At 34.3% G+C, this 16,956-nt stretch overlaps 1 protein-coding gene across 11 annotated transcripts in view; it reads right to left on the bottom strand.

The window, feature by feature from the left end:
- Positions 1–16,956, bottom strand: part of LOC105487515 (myosin IXA) — a 299,768-nt gene that overhangs the window by 108,863 nt on the left and 173,949 nt on the right. For all 11 annotated transcript variants that reach the window (XM_071101117.1, XM_071101116.1, XM_071101115.1 and 8 more), the window contains 3 exons: positions 11,321–11,396; positions 7,822–7,965; positions 5,841–5,880 (listed from right to left, as the gene is read on the bottom strand). In XM_071101117.1, coding sequence (XP_070957218.1) covers positions 5,841–5,880; positions 7,822–7,965; positions 11,321–11,396 — 260 coding nt within the window. The remainder of the gene's footprint in view (positions 1–5,840; positions 5,881–7,821; positions 7,966–11,320; positions 11,397–16,956) is intronic.

Raw genomic sequence — 16,956 nt, 5'->3', positions numbered from 1 at the left:
CTTACTCCTGCCATTTTGTTAATTGTATTCTAGTTGTTTTGTGTATATATATATTTTTACCTTTCTTCCTCTCTTACTATTTATCTGTCTGCTTTGGTGGTTTTCTGGAGTGTTAAGCTTTAATTCTTTTCTCTTTCTTATTTATGTATCTGCTGTCGTTTTGTTCTTTCAGGTTACTATGGGGCTTACATTTTAAAATCTTATATTTATAATGGACTATTTTAAACAGATAATAACTTTGCATACAAATACGCTAGACTTTTATCCCCATCCCTCCACAATTTATAACTTGCTGCCTTAATTTACATCTTTTTAAAATAATGTGTTACTCAACATCTAATTGAGCTATAGACATCACTGACCATTTTGAGTTATAATCTTCATACTAGATATTTAAAAGACTATATGCCACCATTACATTAATAATATATTCTGAGTTTGAAAGTGAAATTGCCTCTACTGGTTCTAAATTTGATTCTGAATTTACTTCTACTAGTGAGTTTTATTCTTTTGCATATTTTTATCTGGTAGTTATCTTATCATATTTCTTGGGTCCCTGTATTGACCTGTGCCATTTGGTGAAACAGTTGCCTCTTCCAATTTTATCGGGTAACTTTCATAGAAGACATTTTCCTGTAGATGGATCCTAGGGTGGTAATTGGGTAATTGGGTAGGGTGCTTTGGCTTTGGTTCTAGGTAGCTTTGTTCTTTTTGTTCAAGATTGCTTTGGCTATTTGGGGTGTTTTGTATATTCATACGAATTTCAGGATTTTTTTTATTTCTGTGAAAAATGAAAATGGAATGTGATAGGGATTGCACTGAATCAGTGAATCACTTTGGGCAATATGGAGATTTTAACAATATTAATTTTTCCAATCCACTAACACAGGACATCATTTGTTTATTTGCATTGTCATTGATTTCATCAATGTTTTATGATTTTTTGTATACAAATTTTTAACATCTTTGGTTAAGTTTACTATAAAATAGTTTATATTTTTTGATGCTATTGTAAATGGGATGGTTTCCTTAATTTCTTTTTCAGATAGTTCATTTTTAGTTTATAAAATGCTACTGATTTTTAGGCTGGGTGCAGTGGCACATGACTATAACTCTAGTACTTTAGGAGGCCAAAGCAGGAAAATCATCTGAGGCTAAGACTTCAAGACCAGCCTGGGCAACACAGAGAAAGAAGACTCTACCAAAAAAAAAAAAAAAAAAAATTTAATAGCCAGATGTGGTAGTGTGCACCTGCAGTCCTAGCTACTGAGGAGGCCGAGGTGGAAGGATTGCTTGAACGCATGAGTTCAAGGTACAGTGAGCTACGATCATGCCCCTGCACTTCAGCCTGAGTGGCAGAGTGATATCCTGTCTCTATTAAAAAAAAAAAAAAAAAGAAAAAAAAGCAAGAAACACTGCTGATTTTTGTATGTTGACTTTGTATCCTGAAACATTACTGAAGCTCATTCCAGAATTTATGTATCAGTTCTAACAGCTTTTTAGTGGGGTCTTGAGGATTTTCTATACAACGTTATGCTGTTGACAACCACAATATCACTCCTTCCTTTTAAATCTGTATGCTTTTTATTTCTTTTTATTATCTAATTTCTGTGGCTAACAATTCCAGTAATACACTGAATTGAAGTGTAACAGAAGCGGTGACAGTGGGCATCCTTTTCTTGTTCCTGATCCTAACAGAAAAGCTTTCAACTTTTCACCAATGAGTATAATGGCAGCTGTGGGCTTGTCACATATTGACTAATTATATTGAGGAACAGTCCTTCTACATCTAATTTGTTGAGCTTTTATCATGAAAGGCTGAATTTTGTCAAATTCTTTATATGCATGTGTTGAGATGATAGTATGGTTTTTGCTATTCATTATGTTAATATGGTAAATCACATTTCTTGATTTGCATATGTTGAACCATTCTTGTATCCCAAGAATAAATCCCAACTGATCATGGTAAATGATCCTTTCAAATGTTGTATTGAATATGGTGTAATGGCATTTTGATGAGGATATCTGCACTATTCACAGTAGTCTTTGCTACTGTGAATGAACGTACAGGTGCATGTGTCTTTTTGGTAGAACAATTTATTTTCCTTTGGGCATGCACCCAGTCATGGGACTGCTGGGTTGAATGGGAGTTCAACTCTTAGTTCTTTGCGAAATCTCCAAACTTCTCCATAGTAGCTGAACTAATTTTCTTGTAGTATTTTCGTATCGCTTTGCTATCAGGGTAATGCTGGCCTTGTAAAATGAGTTTCAGGTATTCTCTCCAGTTCAATTTTTTGAAAGAGTTTGAGAAAGACTAGTACTCATTTTTCTTTAAATATTTGGTAGTGTTGCATCGTGAAACTATCTGGTCCTAGATTATTCTTTTATGAAAGAATTTTTATTACTGACCAGGCATGGTGGCTCACGCCTGTAATCTCCTGAAGAATGTCCTATGTGCGCTTCAGATGAATTTGTATTCTGCTGCTGTTGATTGAAATGTTCTGTATATGTCTATTAAATGCATTTGGTCCAATGTTTTCTTCAAATCCACTGTTTCCTTATTGATTTTTGGTGTAGATGGTCTGTTCATTGTTGAAAGTGGGGTACTGAAATCCCCTAGGATTACTGTATTGTAGTTTATCTCTCTCTTCAGAAGTCTCCATGTTTGCTTTATACATTTAGATGCTACAATGTTGGGTGCATATATATTTAAAATTGTTACATCCTTGTGATGACCAGACCCCTTTTTATCATTATATATTGACCTTCTTTATCTCATCTACAGTTTTTGACTTTATTTTGTCTGTTATAAGGATAGTGCTGCTGTCTCTTCAGGTTTTATTTGCATGGGCTATTTTTTCCCATCCCTTAATGTTCATTCTCTGTACACTGTTAAAGCTAAAGTGAGTCTCTTGCAGGCAGCATATAGATAAGTCTCTCTTCTTTTAAGGCATTCAGGCACTCTGTGTCTTTTAATTGGAGAATTTAATCCATTTACATTCAAACCAGTTATTGATAGGTAAAGATTTACTAGTGCCACTTTGTTTGTTATTTTATCGTTTTGTAGAGCCTTTCTTCCACTACTGCTGTCTTCCCTTGTGGTTTGATGGTTTTCTATAGTGGTACGACTTCCATCCTTTTATCTTTTGTGTATCCATTAAAGGTGGTCACCTTGAGGCTTACATAAAAGCCAGTCATATACTTACAACTGGCTATTTTATGCTTATAAAAACTAAACTTTCATTGCACGCATAAATCCTACATTTTACTCATCCTTCATGTTTTATCTCTTTGATGTTACATTTTATATCTTTTTATAATTTGTGTCCCTTCACAAACTTTTGTAGCTGCCATTGTTTCAACAGTTTTGTATTTCAACCTTTACACTAGAGATATCATTGATTTACACACTGGCATTACATAATTAGAATGTTTAGATTAGATAGTGTACTTACTTTTATCAGTGAGTTTTCTGCTTTCATATTCTCATGGTACCACTGTCCTTTAGCTTGAAGAACTTTGTTTAGAGAACTCTCAAGAAAGAAGTTCAAGAAAATAGAGTTCTGCTTTCCTGTAAGTCAGGTCTAGCAGTGCTGAATTCCCTTAGCCATTGTTTGTCTGAGAAAGTTGTTATCTCTCCTTTTCATTTTTGAAAGACAAAATTGCTGGGCATAGTACTATGGTTGGCAGGTCTTTTTTCTCAGAGGATTTTGAATCCCACTACCTCTGGCATGCAAGGTTTCTCATGAAAAATCTGATGATAGTCTTGTGGGGGACCCTTGTACTTAACATGTTGCTTTTTCATTGTTGCTCTTTAAAAAATACTCTGTCTTTAACTTTTGACAAATTGATTATAACGTACCTTAATATGGATCTCTTTAGATTGATAGTATTTGGTGTCCTTTGAATTTTCTAGATCTGGAGTTCTATTTCCCCAGACTTGAGTAGCTTTCTGCCTTTACATCTTTGAAACTGTTTTATCTCACTTTTTCTTTCTTCTCCTTCTGGTACTTTTTGAATTTATCTTGTTTCTCTATTTGGAACATACTTCCCCATTTCTTCATTTGCCTTTACCCTCTGTGTTTTCTGCACATTAGATAACCTAATAGCTTCTCCCAGTCCCGTTTCATGTAGAAGGACCTAACCAGTCAGTCTGGCCAGAAATTCTAAGGTAACTCTCAAACCTTTGTGTTTGTCCAAACTGCTGCCTTTGTTTTTTGTTGCCTCCAGGAAATTAGGATGTGCCAAGTTCTGTCAGTACCTCAAAACATGTAAGAGAGAAGTCATTCCCTCTAGACACAGCTAAAAAGGTTGAAGTGTTAAAAGTGTGTTCCAGTTCCTTCTATCCTCAGGGTGAAGCTGAAAGTAGGATTCTCTCTGCACTACGCTGGAGAGAGGAATTCTAGCAAACGCCTACATTTTAGATCAGACTGCATTATCTCATCTTGGGGGAAGAAAGTGGGTCCATTTATTTGTTTTCACTGGTCTAGAGACTCAGAAATTCAGTGTCCCATCAATTCCCAGAACTATTCCCAGAACTATATGGTTAAGGAGGCCATCCCTTGGGAGGGAGCTGTGGCAGTTGTGATCAATCCATGAATAAACTCCTTCCAGGGATAATCTATAGAGACAATCTGCTCTAGCTTTATTGCTGGAGCAAGTCAGATGAAAAAACTCAGGAAACGCTGGAACTCAGTCAGTATCCCAGGGGTCTACTGTTTGTTTGCCTGTGGCTACCAGATACAGACTAGAGAGGAGCCCAATCCTCAAACAACAGCTACAAAAGTACACAGACAAACCCCTTCCAGAAATTAACTGGGGAGTGTGCTTTTTAACTACTTATCTGCATTGATCCAGGGGGCTGTAGTCCCTGGAAATGTCTGTGTGTTTAAAACCACCTCTTTGTTCTCTGTCACTGCAATTCATATTTTCTGAGATTTATATACAGTATCCACTATTGCGCGCAATTATTTTGAGATTCATTCATGTTGTTACATGCATCAATAGTTTATTAATTTTTATTGGTGAGTTAAATATTCAATTATATGGATATACCACAATGTATTTATCCATTTTTCTGTTGATGAAAGTTTGAGTTGCTTCCAGTTTTTTGCTATTACAAATAAAGTTGTTACAAACATTAATAAAACAAACAAAGCAAAATGAAACAACAATCCCCGCAAAAAAATAAAAAACCAGAGCTATATTAACAGAGGGGCAAGTACTGCTCACCAAACCCTTCCCATTATTTATAAATGGTTTATATGGGTTAAAATAATAATATTTTATGGCATGTGAAAAATTAAATAAAATTCAATTTTCAGTATCCATTAATAAAGTTTTATTGGAATGCAAATTATAGCCACATTTCTGCTACAACAGCAGAGCCAACTATAGTTATATCAGAAACCATAAGCCTGAAAAGACAATGTCCCTTTATAGAAAAACCTGGCAAACATTTAATATAAATAATTGGATTATGTAAGCACTAAACAGAAATTATTTTAAAATCAGGTACAATTCAGAATTTGACCTTAACTTGGCTCAAGGAGAAATGAAAAGACCTTAAATAAAGAGGCAATAACTGAACAACATTTATATTCAGGAGCTATTAAAATACTAGAAAATGGTATATACCACAAATAAATATTTACCTGAACCATTAGGCTTAGCCATTTCATAACAGTGTTATTTCTAAAATGTATTCAACTAAGTGCACAATCACTATCTTGGATACAAATAAGGTTATTTCTTGTTTTTGATGTATGAAGATTGTATGTGTAATAAAAAATAATTGTGTAGCAGAATACCAATACAAAAAGAGTTTTCATAGTACTCACCTTTGGAAGGGCAGGCTTGGGTTTGAAATTTTTGTTTCTCCTATAGAGATAAATCATTCATTAAAAAAAGCTACTGCATAAAAACAAAAACAAAAACAAAAGCTACTGTAGAGAAGTAAGATTTCAAGGTCTCTCCTCAAACAACAGATTATATACCCACTACCAAGACTGTAGGTCTTCTATATGAAAACACTATCTGATTCAGCCAAGCAGGCACCTTGGGAAGGAAGAATAAACAAGGAAAATACACCTGCCTTGTTATATAAGTATAAACAGATTTACACCTGATGATTAGTAACACTGTGTTGTACATTCTAAGCTACAGGTTCATTTTCTTCAGTTGTTAGTAGCTTCTTGTACCTACAGAAGACTTATTTCTATCATTTCAAGACTAAGTGAGACGTTTGTTTCATAAATTTTTTAAAAACGTACTTATCACCAAAATGTAATCTTCCATTTTTGGTAATTAAAAATTCTTCTATTCCACTCATTTTTTTTTTCCTTATTCAAACCTCAATACCATACTTAAGTCTTTTTAATTTTATTTTTAGCTTTTTTTATGGCCACAGAAAGAAGGAATAAAGTCCAACGCTTATGAATATGGGCTGGGAAGTCAGAAAGACCTGGACAACAATCTATGGTCTACCATCTGTTAAGGTATGATTTTAACATCTTTAACTTTTCATTATGTAATAATGTAAAATGGGGATGACAATACTACCTATAACTTAAAAGTTATTGTGAGGATTAAATGAGTTAACGTATATCTCTGGGCTAGAGCAAGACCTACATAAATAGAACCTATTAACATTATTAAGCAGTGATTCAGACAAGGCTTATGGAATCCAATTCAGTCACACCTCTTGCTAGTGGTCAAACGATATGCTTGGGAAATGTCTAAAATATGTTAATGTTAATAATTAATAACTTTTTTTTCCTTTTTTTTTTTTCTCTCAGAGACAGGATCTTAATCAGTCACCCAGGCTGAAGTGCAATGGCAAGATCAAGACTCACTGCAGCCTCAACTTCCTTGGCTCAAATGACCCTCCTACCTCAGTCTCCTGAATAGCTGGAACTACATGCATGCACTACCACACCTAGCTAATTTTTTTTCTTTTCCTTATTTTTTTGGAGAGATGGGGTCTCTATGAAGCATGGTAGAGCATGGTTATGGCTATGTCTTCAACTCTATAATCAGTTTATGAGAAATGGAAAGCTTGGATAAGTGTCATGTATCACTCAACCATTCACCATTTATAGATTTTCTTGCCTAATTTGTTAAGACTGCTAGAATTAAAGGAGACCTGTAGTAAAAATTGGGAATCCTAAAAGGAGCTAATAGTTTTTTCTTTCTCTGAAGGTAGGGCCTGTCTAAACAATAAGACCTTTATTATCATCTCTATAATAAATATATTCAGTCACGATTCTCCTGGTAATATGGGGCAGAAAAATCAACAAAAGGCCGGGCGCGGTGGCTCAAGCCTGTAATCCCAGCACTTTGGGAGGCCGAGACGGGCGGATCACGAGGTCGGGAGATCGAGACCATCCTGGTTAACACGGTGAAACCCCGTCTCTACTAAAAAATACAAAAAACTAGCCGGGCGAGGTGGCGGGCGCCTGTAGTCCCAGCTACTCGGGAGGCTAAGGCAGGAGAATGGCGTGAACCCGGGAGGCGGAGCTTGCAGTGAGCTGAGATCCGGCCACTGCACTCCAGCCTGGGTGACAGAGCGAGACTCCGTCTCAAAAAAAAAAAAAAGAAAAAAAAAGAAAAAAAAAAGAAAAATCAACAAAAATACAAGCTTTACAACACATGAGATTCATGGCTGTAAATGCTACCTAAACACCTTTGAGTCTTGTTTCAGTCAAAATTCTTCCCATGAAAATAACACTTCACCATCTCCCTCCTTCATTTTTTCCTGCCAGAAATTTTAAACCAGACCGAAAAAAAAAAAAAAAAATCACATTACTGATCAGTACTGACGTGAGAATTCCATGGGCTCTTTCCAGGAGTTTGCTGCTAGTTGAATTAGCAAATATTCCATCTTTATCAAGCAAGGAGGTGCTACTTGATAGTCTGCTCTGGCGAATCCCAGTTCTGCCATTCCAGGCAATATCAAATGTATCACTGTAAAAAACAGAATTTGCTTTAGTTAATCAAGACCTCTCTAATTAACACTATATTGCTTAAATAAAATAAAACTTTAAATACTAAAGTTAAAATTTAGAAAAAAAATGCTAAACCAATAAAAAAATGATTTCATGCAAATGATTGCCAATCAGTTGGGACTAACCTTTGTCTCATTCAGAACAAATTCCTATGAATTCCGTCATATTCACATACAAATGTGCATGTAGATGAGCACATCATGTAGGTGACATCTTTAAATATATTATCATTCAACTAGTAACTAATATAATGGATTATAATATCTTCTCTCTTTGTTAGATTTTAGAATTTTCAAATGCTACTGTAGGAATCTGTAATCCTAATAGACCATCCCATCCTATGGAATATCTAATTTGCTCCTGAAAGGTCTTATTCACACACACACACTCACTACTCACACACGCATTAAACTTACTAAGTCCTATGAGACTCTAGACACTGCAGATGTAGCAATGAATAAAACATAAAATTATCAGTGATTATAACGTAATAATTAATGGCTCCCCAGGTAAAGTACGTAATAATTAATGGAGGGCTCTCCAGGTAAACTAGTAGGATCCAACAACAAATGAATGGATAAAGAAAATGTGGTATATACACACAATGGAATGCTATTCAGTCATTAAAAAAAGAATAAAGTCCTATCATTTGGACAACATGGACAAACATAAGAGTACATTATGTTAACTGAAATAAGCCAGACACAGAAACACAAACACTGCATGACCCCACTCATATGTGGAATCTAAATAAGCTGCTCTCACAGAAGTACTGAATAGAACAGTGATTATCAGAGACTGGAAAAGGTAACGAGGTGGAGCAGTATAGTAAGGGGAGAGGTTGGTCAATGGGTATGAAGTTACAGTAAGACAAGAGGAATAAATTCTGGTCTTCTATTGAACAATGGAGTGATTATAGTTAACAATAAGGTATTATATACCTGAAAATAGCTAGAAAAGAAAATTTTGAAAGAGAAATGTTCCCACCACAAAAAAATGATAAATATTTGAGATGAATATGGTAATTACCTTAATTTGATCATTATACAATGTATACAGGTATCAAAACATCACACTGTACCCTATAATATGTATAATTATTATGAGTGAACTAAAATTTTTTTAAAATAAATATCAGGAGATAGCTACTTACAACAATTTCACATTTGTCCATATTTATAAATCTCAGCTTCCATTTGCTTAGAGCATTTATTCAAGATATATAAATGGCATGTAATCAATAAACTCTTTAGAAATGCTTGTATTTTCATTATTTTGTGCTAAACCATTAAAAAAAGTCAGTGAATCATTATCCCTAAGATAATGTGTCTTCTCAAACAGGAGAATCATATTGCACTTAAGATGGTTTGTGTGTGCACTTATATTTTTCTCATTTAAAAAAATGAGTGCTACTCTGGCTTTAGAGGAAAAAAAAAAGGAAACAAAAGGAGAAAGAGAAGAGAGTGAGAGGAAGGAAGGAAGCGAGGGAAGAAGGAAAGAAAGAAAGAAGGGAGGGACAGAGACGGAGGAAAAAATGCAGCAGAAAAATACATTCCTGGTGAAGATGCTGTGAAAATTGTTGAAATGACAACGTATTCTGTGGTTAAGGACTGCTGAGGAAAAAATTCTTTTAAAAACAGGCAACAGAGGATTCAAAGCATTATATAAGTTGAGTTGATAAAGCAGTGGCAGGGCTTAAGAGGATTGACTCCAATTCTGGAGTTCTACTGTGGTTAAAATGCTATCAAACAGCACTGGATGCTACAGAGAAATTTTTCCTATAAGGAAGAGGCAATTGATGTAATAAATTTCATTGTGTTATTTTAAGAAATTGCCATAGCCCCTCCAATTTTCAGCATCCACCACCTTAATCAGTCAGCAGCCATCAACATCAAGGAAAGACCCTCTAACAGCAAAAAGATTATGACTCACTGAAGGCTCAGATGATTGTTAGTTTTATTAGCAACAAAGTATTTTTTAATTAAGGTATATATTTTTTAAACATAATACTATTGCACAATTGACAGACTACAGTATAGTGTAAATGTAACTTTTATATGCACTGGGAAACCAAAAAATCTGTGTGATTTGTTTTACTGAGAATTCGTTTTATTGTGGTGGTCTGGAACTGAACCAGAAACCCACATAGACCACTTCAGGTATCCAAAATGGAAAGTACAAAGAAAGAAACACGAACTAGAAATTAGGAAACTTAAAACCACTAACTGCTTTGTGAAATGAGGCATATCATGGTTTCTTTTTTATATAATCAAGAAAATTGGGTTCTCATCCGATGACCAGGGTGAGAATACTGCCAACAGATGAAACTGAAGGCACACAGGTCAAGGTTAACTATCTAATTTGTTTTGGGGTAAAATTTAACATGAAAATATGGTGGTAGATATCATAATTAGTCAAATACTACTGTTAAGAAAACAAAGGACATACAATATAAAGATAGCAAATAGTTTAATTTGTGGCATTCGAAGTGAATATATTTGTGGCTAGATACTTGGGCTGTGACAGATCTTGCACATGAAGTTATTGAACCTAGACTTTTAATAGACAATAAAGAGTCATGAAAAAGTTATTGAGCAGACAAGTGACAATTATGTATTAGAAAGACATAGTAACTCAATTGGAAAAAATGATCAGTGAAGTTATACCTTCATTTTAATGACAGACCATCCTTATTACCAGAGTATTAGGAAGCTCAATTTTTTGATGATGTTTGAAACACAGAGAATGCATTCTAGAAACAATGTTCTTCTCCTCATATAAATTACAGTCTTTATCAAATAGTATACATAAAAAACAAAGAGACTTTATGAACTCACAAAATTATTTATATTTGTTACTGTCAAATTGTTCTCTGGAATTCATCATTGAAAATAGTAAAAGGTAAGCTTTGTTAATCGCACTCATCCAAAAAAGGTATTAGATGGTTTGATGTAAATCAAACTGTTCTATTATTACTTCCCAATAAGATTTCTCCACAGAAAGCAGCAGAATAACCCTTAAATTTTGTAAAAGACATAAAATGCACGAAGGGTCTCAGCAATTAAAATATATGAGCTCATTTTAAATTATTCTGAAGAAACTTTTTCAAAATTGTAAAGCCATTTTACCAGAAGCAACTGTAAACAAATTTTGTTAACTTTAACCTATTAATGTGTTATCACATCACTTATAAAGGATTTAAGAAATAAAACAACACCTGAATTACTTGGTACTTTTAAAGTCACAAAAATATCAACAAGAATGCTAGTTATTTCTTCTATATGTCTCTGAAAACATAAACCAAACACACTTACTGTTGGTTTTTTTCATTTAGAGCATTCATGCCCTGGAGATCAGAAAGAGGTGTTCTGGGATTTTTCCGGGTTATACCTAGTAAAATTTAAAAAACAGAACATTTCAAATCAGTGTGAAGAAAAATGAAACGTGAAACAATTTTTCTAAAGACAGATGAAATTTAATAACGAGTATTTGCTAAATATTTCAGAAATATCTAAATAATTATATGACCCAAGTCTCAAAACTGTCACAGATCTTAGTTAACAGTGAACCCAATTAGAAAATTTAATAATGAAATCTTTTATTTCTTCTTTCATTGAATCATTAACTTCAGGAAATACAAGGGTGACCGGACTGAAGGCCCAGAAGTGTAAAAGTTCATTTTTACTTTTAGGTTCGGGGGGTACACATGAAGGTTTGTTACAAAGGTAAACTCATGTAATGGGGGTTTGTTGTACAAATTATTTCACCCAGGTATTAAGTCCAGTACTCAATAGTTATTTTTTCTGCTCCTCTCCCTCTTCCCAATCTCCACCTTCAACTAGACCTCACTGTCTGTTTTTTCCTTCTTTGTGTTCACAAGTTTTTATCATTTAGCTCCCACTTATAAGTGAGAATATGCAGTATTTGGTTTTCTGTTCCTGCATTAGTTTGCTAAGGACAATAGCCTCCAGCTCCATCCATGTTCCCACAAAAGACATGATCTTGTTCTTTTTACGACTGCACAAGTTCATTTCTTATTTTGATGCATCATTTTTTAGTAATATGTTTCTGACACGTTCAGATAAATACAATGAGTATCAATGTATTGAGAATTAACATTACAGATAAATACAATGAATATAAAAGACAAATTGCTTAAGAATTACCAATATTTTAAAAATGTAATGTTCTTCAAATCATATGATAAACATGTAAGTTCTGTAAACATAAGGCTATCAATTTTTATAACACACACACAAACATTTAATATAGATAAAGATACACTGGCAAAAAAAGAAGTAAAAGTATCTCTATTCAAGATGATAATCTTGTAGGCAGATTAAAAAAAAAAAGCTCATTTGAACTAATAAACGAGTTCTACAAAACTACTGGAAACAAATAAATATACAGTGGTGGCCAGGCGTGGTCGCATACGCCTGTAATCCCAGCACTTTGGGAGGCCGGGCAGGCAGATGACTTGAGCTCTGTATTTCAAGACCAGCTGGCCAACTCACTAAAAATAAAATGTATATAAAAGTGCTCAGAAGAGTGCTTGGCACATAGTCAACACTATATCCACATGAAGTGATTGTTATCTTTCTGTATGAATGAGGGAAACTGAAAATCCACAGAAGACTCTTTGTTCTGTTTAAATCATGCAAATGGGCCAGGCACAGTGGCCCATGCCAGTAATGCCAACAGTTTGGGAGGCCAAGGCAGGCAGATTACTTGAGCCCAAGAGTTCAGGACAAGCCTGGGCAACATGGTAAAACCCCATCTCTACAAAAAATACAAAAATTAGCTGAGTGTGGTGGCTGACACCTATAGCTGCAGCTTGAGAGGCTGATGTGGGAGAATTGCTTGGGACCCGGAGGTCGAGGTTGCAGTGAGCTGAGGTCGTGCCACTGCACTCTAGCCTGGGCGACAGACTGAGACCCTGCCTTGGAGTGGGGAGTGGGAAGTGGGGACGGGGCTGGGGGAGGAGGGGCGGAAATAGCAATAAATATTCTGAAATGACATTTTTAAAAGTATAAAATGTCTACACTGAAAACTATAAAACATCATTAAAAGAAAATAAAGACCCAACTAAATGGAATGCTACCTATGTGCATGAATTGGAAAACATAACATTGTTAAGATGTCAATGTTCCCCAAACTGACCTACAGATCAATGCATTTTCTATTAAAATTCCAGATAATTATTTTTGTAGAAATGAATGAGCTAATCCTAAAATTAACACGGAAATACAAGGGATCCCGAAGAGCTGAAACAATCTTGCAAACAATCTTCAAGGAGAATGGCTTGAGTCCAAGAATTTGAGGCTACAGTGAGTTATGTTTGCAACATCTCACCCCCAGCCTGGATGGCTGAGGAAGTCTCCATCTCAAAGAAGGAGGAAAAAGAAAGGAGGAGGAGACAGAAGAAAGAGGAGTAAATTTCTAGACAATACATTAGGCAACGGTTACCATTTTTTCATCAATTATTAAGTATTTTAAACATAAAAGTGGCCTAAATAATAATATACTAAACACTTATGATGGATCACTCAGATTAAAAAATGAAGCACTGTGTAGCCCACTCCCTGATCCCATTTAAAAATCAACACATCCGGCCAGGTGCAGTGGCTCCCACCTGTAATCCCAGCACTTTGGGAGGCAGAGGTGGGCGCATCACCTGAGGTCAGGAGTTCAAGACCAGCCTGGCTATCATGGGAAAACCCTGTCTCCACAAAAATACAAAAATTAGCCCAGCATGGTGGCATGCACTTGTAATCTCAACTACTTAGGAAGCTGAGGCAGGAGAATCACTCAAACCCAGACGGCAGAGGTTGCAGTGAGCCAAGATTGCGACATTACACTCCAACCTGGAGGACAGAGCGAGACTCCATCTCAAAAACAACAACAACAACGAACCCATCAGATCCCAAGATCTCCTATTTGTTCGAATTAGAAAAAAAGAATTTGAAAATAGCTATATTGAGATGGTATCAAATATTGTAACAACACATAATTGGAGTTTCAGAAGGAAAAAAGAAATTGCAGCAGAAAAAATTTTTGAAAAATATTGGCCAAAAATTGTCTAAATTTGATGAAAAACAATGAAAGTCCAAAAGGTACAGCAAATTCCAAAGAAAATTAATATAAATCATATTTAGAGACATGAGAATCAAATTGCTGAATGCCAAATATAAAGTCAAAGGAAAAAAAGGTACACGACATATGAAGGAATAACAATGGGATGACATCTGAGTAACCATCACAAATAAAGCCCTAAGAACATGGCACATCTTAAAAATGCCAAAAATTTGATAGTTCGTAATGATGTTAAACATATGCCTATTTCATGAAATAACTTCACTCATAAGTATTTACTGAGGAATAAAAATATATGTCTGCAAAATGACTCAAAAAAGAATGTTTATAGCACTGTTGTTCACAATAGCTCTAACAATATATATAACTCTTAACTATATCAATAAATCAATAAGCACAATTATATACATATATCACATAAATTAAATACAATGTGTGTATATACATATACAATGGAACACACCTGAGCAACAAATGACTGATACATGGAAAAATATGCATGAATACATGCATAACTATGTTGCATAACACAATCAGAACACAAAATACATACTGTGTAATCCCACTTGAGTAAAATTTTTAGAAAATGTAAAGCTGACTTATAGTAATCAATCTGTGGTTACCTAAAGGAGGTGGGAAAATGTACAAAAGAATAAGGATAAGTTTTCTGATATAAGTCTTTCCTAATATTCTTAATTTTTTTGTGTTCATATGCTTTAGGTTTGTCCTTGTAAGCATTCTACAGCTAAATTTTGCTCATCTTCCTTAATTCATAATGTTTTTTAAACTGTTCAGTTCAGTCCATTTTAACTCCATTTTAACTTACTGCTATAATAGATACATCTGGAATTTTTTTCTGACATCTTAGTTTATATTTTTTTATTTACCTTAACTATTATATGCTTTTATTCAGGCTTCTATTGTTTTCTTTGTATTTTGACTTCTTTTGTTCCACAAATTGTATACACTCTCTGCTTTATCTGCCCTTAAATGTTTAACATACTCATGAATTCTAAACTAATAATCTCTTCTCTTTCCCTGAAGAGTACAAGAACATTCAAATGTTTTAAAGTCATCCCCTTCTCATTAGGGATGTTATTGCTACCCAATACTTACTTTCACCTTGTTTCCTTTCCTTCATCAAGAACATTAGGTATAAGTTTTATAAAACTGTTGCTTATTTAGATTTATATATACATTTATCAAGTTCTTTATTAAATATCAAAACTTTCTAGTGGGTTCAGCTTCTGTCTTTCTCAACTAAATTTCAGAAATATATATAGGTGAACATCTGTTCAGATTACTGTCTAGCTTTACTAATTGCTATCATTCATATTTGCCTGGTACATCACTGTCCATCCTTTTATTTTCACCACTTTAATTAAAAATCATGTAGCTATCACTTAAACTATTGAAAAACTCATTGAGAGTTTAACTGGTGAGTATAAACCATTTACATTAATTTTAAATAATACTTGTTTCTGGCATTTTATTTCATGTTTTTCATTTATTTCACTCTTTCATTTTTTCCCTTCTTGGTTTTCACTTTATAAGGTTTCTTATGCTACCTTAAAAGATAAAAATTGTTATTACTGTGGTTGTCCTTAAGGCACATGTTCAATTTATTTACCTATACTGATTTCCTAAACTTGAAAAGATTATGTTAATTCAAGAGCAGTAGAGCTCCCCACTTTCCCTTCAGTTTTCACCAAAATGCATGCCAGTATCTTCTATATTTGTCTCTGCAAACCATCTGCAACCAGTAGTTCTGATCATATACAATTTTTTATTTTGGATATTCTTAGTTTCACGAAAAATAATCTAGGTATTTACTTGTAACTTGTATCAGGCTTAATGACATGTAATTAATGACATGTCCATTTTTTATTGGACTAAAAATTTCAAACAGTTAAACATATATATGTTAAGTACATAGTTAAATAAGTTTTGCTAAACGCATTCACCACACTAATAACCACCAAAGAAAGATACAAAACATTTCCATCATCACCAAAGTTGCCTCATGCCCCTTCTTGGACAATCTCCCACACGTACTTACGGGTCAAGACAATCACTAACTTGCTCTCCACACAGATTGGCTTGTATTGTCTAGAACTTTGTATAAATGGAATAAAACAGTATGCTTTGAGGATAGGCCTTCCCTTAGCATAACACTTTAGAGATTCATCTGTAAAAGTCTTTTGTGAATATATACTTTGATTTCTCAGGTAAATAACTGAGATTTGAATTCATGAAACATATGGGAAAAATAGGCTTATCTTTATAAAACTGACAAACTGTTTTCGGAAATAATGGTACCATTTGACACTGCCAAGAGACAGTATGAGAGCTCCAGTTGCTCCACATGCTTATCAGTTAGTATTTCAACTTCTTATATTTTAGCCCCGATAGAGGGTATTAGTGACCTTACTCAGATTACAATTTGTCTTTCCATAATGAATAACAAAGTTGAACATCTTTCATGAGAACACAGACAAATCTTCTTTTGTGGAAGTGTATGTTCAAATCTTTTGCCCATTTGAAAACTGGCCCGTTTATCTTATTATTGTAGAGTTTTTATATTTTGTTTTCAAGTCCATTATCAGGTATGAATATTACAAATTGTAACAAATACTGTTTCCCAGGCGGTGGTATGTTTTTTTGTTTTCTTAACAGCAGTTAAGAAAAGTAGTTTTCAAATTGGCTAACTCCAATTTATCAAATTTTGCCTTTTATACTCATAGTCTTATGTCTTATCTAAGAAACTTGCCTGTCGCAAGATTACAAAAATTTCTCAGGTTTTCTATTTTAATAAAAAATTAATAATTTTGGTCCTTACAAAGAGCTGTATGACACA

This window comes from Macaca nemestrina, chromosome 7 (genome assembly GCF_043159975.1).
Source record: "Macaca nemestrina isolate mMacNem1 chromosome 7, mMacNem.hap1, whole genome shotgun sequence".
In the NCBI taxonomy this organism is placed as follows: Eukaryota; Metazoa; Chordata; class Mammalia; order Primates; family Cercopithecidae; genus Macaca; species Macaca nemestrina.
This window is presented reverse-complemented; position numbering and strand designations above follow the sequence as displayed.